The 11,548-nt window shown below is 40.2% G+C and overlaps 1 protein-coding gene across 1 annotated transcript; it reads left to right on the top strand.

The window, feature by feature from the left end:
- The first annotated feature begins 3,836 nt into the window (after window positions 1–3,836).
- Window positions 3,837–9,569, top strand: LOC146573093 (myeloid-associated differentiation marker-like protein 2). The gene is made up of 3 exons (XM_085277660.1): window positions 3,837–4,426; window positions 4,522–4,936; window positions 6,999–9,569. Exons 2-3 carry the CDS (start codon window positions 4,656–4,658, stop codon window positions 7,648–7,650), a joined length of 933 nt encoding a protein of 310 aa, XP_085133786.1. The 5' UTR covers window positions 3,837–4,426; window positions 4,522–4,655; the 3' UTR covers window positions 7,651–9,569.
- The last annotated feature ends 1,979 nt before the right edge of the window (window positions 9,570–11,548 follow it).

The raw sequence follows: 11,548 nt of genomic DNA, 5'->3' as shown, positions 1-11,548 counted from the left end.
ATGCCATAAAATCAAAATTGAAACCTGTTGTATGTGGGGTTCCCCAAAGATAAGTTCTGTACATTATTGTATATTAATGACATATATGTGCAATTTCAAAGTCTTTGAAAATAATATTATTTGCAGATGATGCAAATTTACTGTACTGTGGAAGTAACTTGGAACAACTTCTGAATGAACTAGAAAACTAATAAATAATATGAAGACTTGGTTTGACTATAATAAATTAACATTGGACATGAGTAAAACAAAATTCATGATATTTGGGAATTGTGCATATTCTACAAATAGTAAAGTGACAATAAATAACTTTGAATGAGACTTAGTATCTGGGGGGGAAATCCGTGGTGTGATAATACATCACAAACTATCCTAGATTCACTTATATTAAAGGCAAAATATCAACGTCTCTTGCAATTCTCTACAAGGTTAAGGATCTCATAAATCAAAAATCATTATATACACATTTTGTTCTATTATACTCCCGTACATGCTATATTGTGTGTGGAAGTGTAGGGAAACACATGTAAAACACACACCCATCCAATATACGTTCTGCAAAAAAGAGTGATAAGAACACCTGTACAGATGAAGTTAAGAAAAGTACAAAAATACACACATTTGTTTAGAAGCAATAAATTGCATGAATATAGACTTCATCCTCTCAGTGATTGAGCTGTCTCATTGTTTTCTATTGAAGTCTTCTCCTTATTTTTATAGATTAAGGCAAGAGTAAGTTAAAACATTCATTAAGGTATTTTGCACATAGATATAACTCCATATGAAGCAATGTCAAACATAACTGGTAATTAGTTACATTTACTTCTTCGAAATAAACTATTCTATCTATCTTACAGTGTTTATCATCCATCTGTTTTAGTCTATAACTATAATTTCTTCTACCTAATCCTATACACTGTACATAAGGTGTGCTTGCTGGCAAACAACCTGTCAATCACATCTCGTTTGCCAATGAGTCTAAAGCATCTCTCAGTTTCTCAGCCAGATCCGCTTCTTGTTCATGAAACCAACTCTCTAAATATCAAGATGAATAAGGTGAAAACAATTAGCTGAAATCTCTTAATGAGACTTCAACAACCAGTGGGTGATGTTACAGCATCTCCATCCATCTATACCTCATCCTGGCAATGACTAGTGGTGCCTAAACTCTTCAGTTATTTTTTATAGTCAAGATTTATTTGGTTAAATGCGAACACTGAAAAAACAAAAATGAAAACAGGATTTCATGATTTCTGCAGCTTTAATAATAAGGACAAAAAGTTACTTCTGCCAGTGCAGCACTTGGGTGTTCTTTTCACCATGCATGTCAGAGGAGACCTGAGGGGTACTACAGAGAAAGTTCAGCAAAGCCAGACTTTCTTTGACTCGACAAAACCTAAAAACTCAGCCAGAGACAATAATCGGTATCTCAGTATTGTGTTTTTTTTTTTACTTTCTGTATTAACTTAGGCTTTCTGCTTCATCATCAGCACAGTTGCTGCTGCTGCCCATCTTCTTTCTGCAGTGTAGGACACATGTCAACACTTGGATTTAATAAACCGCTTGCTTCAGCAGAGAATTGTCCCCATAAAACGTACTGTAAATACAAGATTAGGTATTTAAAAAAAATGCTCTTCCACATTATTTTAAATGAAACTGAACATAATAAGCTGCCAACAAGATCATTATGGTAACACAAGTTACAATTTTAGCTCAGCCAGGTAAAAGGAGACCAACCTTCATGACACTGAAAACTCTGACTTTAAGCTCAACATTTAAGCTCAACATAGTTAATTAATGAATTAATCTCCCTCTGAAATGAGCCCAGGTCTGCTGGGTAACTAGATAACATCCGGCTTTTATGTCAGCTGTAATAGCAAGACTGAGAATGTATTACATATTTATTCATATTTATATAGCGATATTTCCAACACCAATATTCAGAATGATTGACTGTCATGTTTTATTCAATCAAGTCCATATAGTAATAAAAAAAGAAGAAATAATGAATTTTTAATATTTTAGGATATATATATATATATATATATATATATATATATATATATATATATATATATGTTTTATTTTGTACTATTGCTAAACTTAAAACTGAACCCTTTGTGTTTCAGTCCTTGAGACTCCTGTTTGCATGTGAGTACCAGGTCACTGTGTTTCTTCCAGAGTGGGGATCATCTTAGGATGTGGGGACTGTGTATATCCTCCATGTCATGGTCTTTGGTTTTGAATTTTTATTCCCGAGTTTTATTCTCTGCCTGGGTTTGTTCCAGTTGAGGTCTTAAATTATTCTTAGTTTATTTTGTTCTTTTTTTGAGCTGTAATACTTTTTTGTAAACTTTGAGTTCTGAACCTTTTGTACTGGTTTAGATCATGTATTGTTCTCGTGTTAGTTTTGAATTCTGGGATTTTATTAAGCTCCATTTAATGTTTTAAAGTTGTTGGTCGTGTGTTTAGATCCCTCAGCTTCTTTTGTATCAGGGTTTACAGGTGTCTTTTGGGTTTTTTAAGATTTTTTTTTTTTAATGTGTCATATCAGGGGTGTCGAACTCCAGGCCTTGAGGGCCGGTGTCCTGCAGGTTTTAGATATCACCCTGGGTCAACTCACCAGAATCACATGATTAGTTCAATACCAGACTTCTGGAGAACTTCAAGACATGTTGAGGAGGTAATTTAGCCATTTAAATCAGCTGTGTTGGATCAAGGACACATCTAAAACCTGCAGGACACTGGCCCTCGAGGCCTGGAGTTTGACACCTGTGTGTTATATGTTAGTTCTGCTTCCTGTCTGTGCCTTCCTCGCTTCCCTGATTGTCTTTACTTGCCTTAATTAAGTTCAGCTGTGCTTTGTTGGCCATCTGTCTCCTGCTGTGTAGTCATCTCTTTGTGTGTATGTATTTCCTCCATTGGTGTGTTGCTGTTTCCCTTTTTGATTGTGAATATTTTGCATCTGTGTTTTTTTTTTTTTTTCCCATTTGGACACATTTTAGATATGCCTCCTCCATCCTGTGTTTGGGTCCTCATCCATCCCCCATACTGATTCTGGCACATACGAAATGAAATAACAAAACACTGGGTTAAAAAATGAGGGAAAACAATAGGTGCACAAAAAAGGGAAGGCTTAAGATACAAGCTATGCAAATCAACCATCTAGGGCTGATTATTTGAGCTTAAAGTAACTTTGTATGTTTCTGTTTCTGAGATCCCAAAAGGTACACGTTTAGCACTTAATCCACTGTGACCAGTTTCATTCTATATCTGTCTTTTATATCTGCATAATGATGATGATTATTACAGAAAGTTACTTTTGAGTTCAATTCTCCTCGAGAACATTTGCTCGCTCTTGGTTATTATCAGTTGGTAATAAATGCAGATATTAGAAATATAATGTGCAGTATAGCTAGATTCAAAAAGTCCCATATACCATAAAACTAAAATGTTAAGCACTTTATTGTCTGAGAGTGTGGTCATGCTGCTTCTGCTCACCAAGACATTTAATGGTTCTGTATTAAATTGATTGATTTAACTAGTGAGTCAGATATTTAACCTGTTTTGTTATTCAGTCTCTGGGTTTCAGCTTCACTGGGGTCATTTATTTCACCTCATTCCACAGGGTCTGCAATGTGTCTGCATGCTTCAGCTCCACGCCCAACCACATGTATACAACCCTCCAACACTCATTTGGTGATGGCCCAACCCCAAATAACTTCCATTCTGGTCTGACAGACCAATGGCACCCCGTCCCCGGAGCACATGGGAGGAGAAAGTAAGCGCGAGGGTGCGACAGAGGGAAAGTACGAGGATGAGACCGAACATGCCAGAGTCTGCATAAATGATCCGAGAGTCAAGAGGAGGCTCTGAATCAGCTGAGAGTTTTGCGCGGACCTGGTTCTGATGTGGTCCAGTAGGAAGAGGCTCATCAGGCTCTACAGGAGATTTTCAAACAGTCCTCACGACTTCATTCCTGGTTTTGAGTCTGTATATTTTGGAATAATCAGGATAAACTCTCAGAAGAAAGGTGAGTGTGTGTGTGCCTGCCTGCCTGGCTGGCTGCTTGAGCTCTGACAGAAGACCTCAAAAAAGTGTCTCCCCCCACGTCACTTGGTGACATGCTCTGATTCATCAACACATAAGTACGACTGTCCTCATCAAGTCGACTGAGAGAGAGAGATGAGAGTGAATAATTCAAAATACCTGAGCGTCTGATGCCTTAACACACATTTACCGGATGTTTGAGCTGAAGGCAGAGGCATCCATTCATCATTAGTGGCGTTCTAAGTTTGGAGGCAGTGGTGATTTCCACGCACATGTCAGTGGTTTAATTTTGTCTGAAGGGATGCAAAGCGGAGACTTAAAGTGAATGATGAGAGCACTAATGGAGAGACAAAGGCTGCTTCATGAGACAAGAGAGGTAAACGCAGAATAAGCTTATTTTTAAAGTGAAGCTATACTAGTGTTTCAGATCTGTGAGAGTGACTCTTTCTTGTTTGCTTCTTTTCCCCACAGATGTCATGAAGCGGAGGGATTCAGTCAGATAACCTGAGATCATAAAAGACTCCTCATCATCATAAATTCTGCCAATTCTGAGGCCCTAAAGAAGTTCTGTCTTGAATATTTCACTGTACACTTCCTGGACTGTCATGGATTCCCACAGCGGTCCCTATCTCAACCATAAGGCTCTCTGCTCACCTCTGGGTGCAGCCCGGCTATGTCAGTTAGCTTTGGGCTGTGCTGTGATCGCGATGGTGACCCACACTGCTGGCTACAGTGGCTCACACGGCGTGTTCTGCATGGCGGCATGGAGTTTTTGCTTCGCCATGTCAGTGCTGGTGTTCTTCCTGGATGCAACTCGTCTCTACAGCTACCTGCCCGTATCCTGGGACAACCTCACAGTCACGTGTGCTGCCTTTGCAACGCTCATGTAAGTCACAGAGTCAACCTTTGAACTGGAAGTTACATTTTGACCACCTTTCACTCGTCATACCAGTTTTTTCACATGCAGCAAATTAATATCCACCCAACAAAAATACCCAAATACATCTAACGGATGAATTATTGCATAAAAAGAAACAAACATTATCTTCTGAGTCCTTTTAAATGAAGAAACAATAAAAATATATGCACACCATGATCTAACGTCTCCCACTGGCAAATTCTCGCAAGAATTAATTAATTAAATCTGCTATTTAATCAACGGTGGGAAAAAATGACAATTAATAATGTAAATCTGCTGCTCAGTGATGAACAGCAGATGATTATCATTCGACTACAGTTTTCTCCAGCTTTAAGAAATATTTTTGCACTTTCCATTGCACTTTTTTTTACAGTTAGCAACTGTTGCTTATCACCGTCAGTGTTTTCCAGCATCAGGCGGTTAAAAGACGATTTTGATAAATCTTCTATATGCTCTGCACTCACTTTTTGCACAGGCAAGGTTGGCACTGAGCTGCTAAATATTTGTGTACATAGGTGAAAAGATGCCTTTTTTCTAAAAACTACATTACTTAGCAGGCAGATCTGAAATGTGAGTTAAATACTGGACTCAATTCATCAAGTGTCCCTCCAGATAAATGCTTCTGTTGCTATACTGGATGTGCTAAATGAATAAACGCAGCAAATATTCACCACATCAAGTTTATGGAAAATGAACAGGACTTATATACAATGTTTCTACTCAGCTGAGCAGTCAGGGCGACCATGGCTCAGGGGGTTGGGAAGCGTATCTGTAACCGGAAGGTCGCCGGTTCAATCCCGGGGCTCTCTGTCCTGGTCGTTGTGTCCTTGGGCAAGACACTTTACCCTACTTGCCTACTGGTGTTGGCCAGAGGGGCCGATGGCGCGATATGGCAGCCTCACTTCTGTCAGTCTGCCCCAGGGCAGCTGTGGCTACAACCGTAGCTTGCCTCCACCAGTGTGTGAATGTGAGAGTGAATGAATAGTGGCATTGTAAAGCGCTTTGGGTGCCTTGAAAAGCGCTATATAAATCCAATCCATTATTATTTCCTACAAGTGTCATTCACCCACTGACACCCAAACACTCATTTATACCATGTTTTTATCTAACGTCTAATCGCTTTCTAACACACTCACACACACACGCACTGATAAGGAGTCAGGGATCTGACTCTACCACCTATTGTGTATTGTGTTTAAAAAAGCACAAACAAAGAAACCTACATAGTTTTGACTAGATAAAAAATATTGCAGTTTGAGATCTTATAACCTGGTCTTTACTGCTAAACACACTTGGATCAGGTGTTGTTAAATTGTGAGACTTTAGGGATATTTGAACTGTTCTTGATTACAGCCATCTTTAAAGCCAGACTGATTTTAGGACTGACTTCCTGTGTAAACACACCTCTAATCAACTCTTACCTATGTGGCTGAAAGAGTCACAGCTTTAACAGAGGTAGAACATTAACCTTTCATTGCAATACTGGGCACATAATCACACTACTGTCACTGTGTGAGGTTTTTTTATGGGACTTTTGATCCTCTACAGGATCCATACAGGATCAAAATTATACATACAGGCTGAAAAATCTGCATATATCTTTACTAATATTTGGTTAAATGTCCCTTAGCAAGCTGTACCTTGGCCAGACCTTTGCAAGGTGATGATACGAATAAATAACTTGTACATGGGTACAGTTGTTTGAAGTGATGATCTTAGAATCTGCAATTGTTTAGAAATAGCTCCAAGAGACTTTCGAAAACAGCATTTTGCAAATTTGTTGCAGTCAGAAACTTGTTTCCAGTTATACCAAAGCAGTTATAATGGGAAGGTTAAGGGTCAGCCTCACTCATAATTTAATGCCATAACTTAGAAAATAAAACAAAGGTTCCTGCTGACCTATTAAAGACTGCACAGTGTATATTTTATATAGTGTATCTTATGAGACGTTACAGACATAGTTGTAAATGTAACTCTGGTTTTCTCAGATTTAATAAACTCATATAGCTTTTCTTTCCTTCTTCTGCAGGTATGTGACGGCCTCTGTTGTTTACCCTCTGTTCTTTGTGCAATCCGAGTGCCCTTACGCTGGCTGTGATGTCAGAAATTTCCGCATTGCCGTCACCGTCTGCTCCATCCTGGGGACTCTGGCCTACGGGGCGGAAGTGGCCTTGTGCAGAGCAAGACCAGGCCAGATTGTGACGGGTTATATGGCCACAGTGTCCGGCCTTCTCAAAGTTGTTCAGGGCTTTGTAGCCTGCATCATCTTTGGTGCACTGGCCAACCGGAGTCAGTATTCCCAGTATGCAGGCACAATCTACTGTGTTGTTGTCTATGCTTTCTGTTTTGCTCTCACAGCACTGGTGATCATAATGACTGTATGCAAGCGGACCAAGGCTGTGTGCTGCATGCCCTTTGACCGCTTTGTGGTAGTGTGCACCCTCCTCGAAGTACTGCTCTACCTGAGTGCATCAGTGGTGTGGCCAGTGTTCTGCTTTGACACAAAATACGGCTCCCCATGGAGACCGTCGTCCTGTCCACAGGGGAAGTGTCCGTGGGACAGCAAGGTTGTGGTGGCCGTGTTTTCCTTCGTCAACTTTGGACTGTATTTGGCTGACCTGATCTATTCCCAGAGGATAAGATTCGTCTCCTCACATAGGCCCAGTAACTCGCGGGCCTAGCAATCCTTATTTGGCATTGGTTTAAGTTATTTATTTGCCTCAGTTTGTGATTTTTAATATTTAAAACTATAGAAAAGGTAAATTTGTAATGCACAAGTTTCCCAACCCAGGTGCTGCACTTACTCTGCTGCTGAGACATCATGAATTTGAACTGAAAGCACTCTTGTGGAATTTCACTGCCACACCCTACCATGGCAAAACTGACCCCTTCTTTCTTAGGAGCCAGCCTTACCCAGACAGTCTGGACCCAGTGTATGTCCTGCCGAATCCTCAAAATACAAGACACTCCCACTATTCTTGACCTGTGACACAACACACACTTCCTTTCTACTTGTATTTTTGGTCAAATAATACATAAAAGTCTTGAATATAAATAGCAAACCTGGTTTTGGCATCCATGGCATCCCTGTCATCTGCGAACCCCACACCAACAATCTACGGACTCAGGCTGCCAAAAATAAACACGAGCCGTCTGCACTCATAGTAAAGCCATGACACAGCATTTATAAGAGGCTGGTGTCTTTAAAGCCTCTCTATGAAATGCTTTCCTCAGTCTATGCAGATGAGGAGAAAATTATCAGCCGCCCTGTAAGATTTAAAGTTTTTGTCAAAATTTTCCCAAGCGCCTTTTTTAACAGAGCAGGGGATTTTCCGCATAGCTTTTCTAAACAAACTAGTTTTCTTAAGAAAGCGTAGATTATTTCTGTTTGCACCCAATAACGAAATTATTTCAGAAAATAACAAAGAATTACCAAAATCAATTTACACAGAGTATTAAAGCCTCAGCAGTGTTTGAGCTGTTGCTTGAGAAAGCATCATGCCAAAAGCCAAAAGAAATCAGTTTAGACTTGAGAAAAAGAATCGCCGATGCAAAGCATGGCATGACTATACAAAGTTATTACAGCATTTCAAGAACTGGAGAGAGAGGTATCGTGAAGAAGGTCAAAGAGAGCCACAGAGAACAGAACAAGCAATACTCTGGAAAGAAAATGTGATGTGATGTTTAAAGATCCCAGAAACACTGCCAAGACACTATCGAATGACTTAGCCAATTCTGGATGCTATTGCAGTCACTAGGACTCAGCACCCCTGGACTGTGAGATTGCAGAAGAGCTCCACTTCTGCAAAAGAAACACCTTCAAGCCAGACTGAAGTACGCTAATGACAACCTGGAGAAACACTGGAGGCGCATCCTTTGGTCAGCTGACACAAAACTAGGGCCACAGACAGACACAGCTTATGTTTGGAGAAAGACTTGGAGAAGACCGTCCCCACAGTGAAACATGCTGCTGGGCGTATTATCCTATGTAGCTGCCTCCGTTTATCTTAAACTGGGAATCTCTACGCACCAAGGGACACTATGAGCATGGTCAGGGTGGCCAAGAAGTGTTTATACAGTCTCACTGATTAATCACATGTAACTCAATATGTGTGCTTATTTTGCTTTTTCTTGTGTTCTGTCACATATGTACACATTGTTATGTTACATATATTGTTATGATGGTGGATGCTCATGTTAAACATAGCCAGGATTCAAATAATGAGGTCAAAGTATGTAAAAAGCCAAGTTTCAGACATCTTTTTTCTACTCTTGGGTCTGAATGATGTCATAGAGAGTGTATATGAATATTATGGCCATCTTGGGCACAGAGCTCTGGCTTCAAATGAACTGTTTGTAAGGGGTAGCTAAGCCCCCAGTATATGGTAAGCTGTGAATAATGCAAAGTTACTCTAGTTAATATTATGGAGATGGAAATGAACATAATAGATCCTGTTTAACTGATAGTTAAAAGGGTTGTACTATCCTTATTAAAAATGACCTGTGTGATAATCCTTGTAAACCGTATTGAGACACTATGTGATTTTACATTCAAATAAACTCAGATTTGTTGATTTAAAGTTTCTGTAATAACGTATCTTCCCATGAGTGAACTAATTAGTGAATCTTTGATTGGTGATCTCTGATATTTGTAGAGATCAAAACAATAATGATAACACCGATTATTGTCCTTGCTTTTGTTTTTGTATGGAAACTTGATTTAAAATGAGCTCTAATGTTGCCCTGCACACCATCTTTGATAACATCCCGGTGCTGTGTTTAAGGCTTGTGCTGCCACCAAGTGTCAAAATAAATAATGAATTCAGCGCACTATATTATATAAAATATGTTTACATGTGTTTCACCACACATGTAATAGTCTCTACGTACATTCCATTTCTCTGAACAGAAAAAAATGTCAAACCTTTGAGCTAAACTTCAGTGAGTTTTGTTCAGATTTTACATTCACCTCTGGAGTCTGCAGACATGAAGCCAAATGACCTGCATCATGCTGCCGCTGCCACACGACTGAGGTGGTGAAACACAACCTGTGTAATGATGGGTGGAAGTTTGTCAGTGTGAGGCTTAAATTATCTCCAACACAGGACTGCTTGTCTATGTTCACAATGTGCCATCTCCTGTATGAGCCTCTTTCCTTTTCCTTTCCTTTCTTTAACGTCTTTCTAATGTGCAAATTCAGGATGACATCAGTCATTTTGATCGTATGACCCATCAGATCTCCAGAAACACTCTTCAGGCTTTGGTTGTAGATCATTAAATTGCTAGACGGTCTGATTTTTTACGCCGCCATATCTGTGCACCTTCAGGGGGTAAAAAGGCGCAAAGACGGGTCTTTCTCTGTCTGTGGTGCTAGCATTCACAGGGATAAAACACAAAAAGAGATCTGATCCGCTCAGCCTCTCTTTGTTCTCCTCCATTAAGATTTCTCTCTCCTCCACATTTTCACACTCCCTCCCTGGATTTATTTCTCACACATCATACCAGTTACCTCCTCCTCCTCTTTGCTTTGGTCACCTCAGTGAATCTCATCTCTTTAATCCAGGATCAATGTAGTGCCCTGTCACATCTGTGAGTGCTATGGATGTATTATAATAAGTCCTCGGGAAGCTGCTGTGGCACAGCATACGTCTCGCAAAAACTGTTCTTGCTGCTCAGCAGCAAATCCGCCACCAGTTGGCTGCTCTCATCTCCAAATCTGTCTAAGACAGCAGAAAACGTCACTGTGCAACTTGGAGATTTGCTATTTTCAACATTGTGCCAATTTATGGAAATTAGTAAGTAAATACAAGTAAATAAGATATACCAGATTATCTGAAGAGGGTTTATCTAAACTGCTGGGCTTTGTAGCAAAAAATAACTTTGTATTGTTAAAGTAATATTTTTATGTTGTGTCTGTTGCTCTGAAAGCATTTAGATCCTCTTATATATTCTGCTCAATTATTTCTGTTAGCTAGCTCTCTGGAGGTACTGCTTGATCCGTGTGTACTCTTCTCTGGGGTTATATTTCCAGAGTGAGATGTAACATCAGTTGAATATGACAGAGCCCAGAGAAAGCTACGACTGAAAATGATGGACACTGTCACCACAGAGCAATCTGCAGCTCAGTCGAGGCCTGCATTCTGCCCGCTCCTCCGCAGACCTCCATTCAGCAGCTGTTCCATGTTTGGCACTCATTTTTCCTCTCTATCCCAAGGGCCTCTGTCTTAAACATAGCAGTGGATGAAGTCGCCTGACAGAGATGGGATGCGGCAGGTGTCCATCATAACTGTCCCCTCCTCACCTTCCTGCTGGGGGCACATGGAGCGACGGCTGGCTCACTGTTGTCACTAATCTCTGATGGCACATGTTGTTGGTGTCAGATTCCCCCTGCGGATCTCAGCTCTCGTTTTGCCAAATGTTGGGTGGAACAATGCTGAAGTCTTGATTTTTGGTCCCAGTAGATCTCAGTCTGCTACTGCATGCAAAACAGTGTGGGAGCTTAGTATGAAAGCAACGGCATGGTACTTAACAGACACATCCAGCATTATGTAATCAGCTTCAATATTGATTGCATATGTT

The sequence above is a fragment of the Mchenga conophoros genome, linkage group LG6, assembly GCF_057382185.1.
Source record: "Mchenga conophoros isolate Kocher_MC1m ecotype Shallow Benthic linkage group LG6, M_conophoros_male_GT1.1, whole genome shotgun sequence".
In the NCBI taxonomy this organism is placed as follows: Eukaryota; Metazoa; Chordata; class Actinopteri; order Cichliformes; family Cichlidae; genus Mchenga; species Mchenga conophoros.
Note: the sequence above shows the minus strand (reverse complement) of the source record. Positions and strands in the feature narration are given on the sequence as shown.

Coding starts and splice junctions, on each gene's coding strand:
- LOC146573093 (XM_085277660.1), top strand. CDS start 4,656: ATGGATTCCCACAGCGGTCCCTATCTCAACCATAAGGCTCTCTGCTCA. Junction 4,937..6,998: donor GCTGCCTTTGCAACGCTCAT/GTAAGTCACAGA, acceptor CTTCTTCTGCAG/GTATGTGACGGCCTCTGTTG.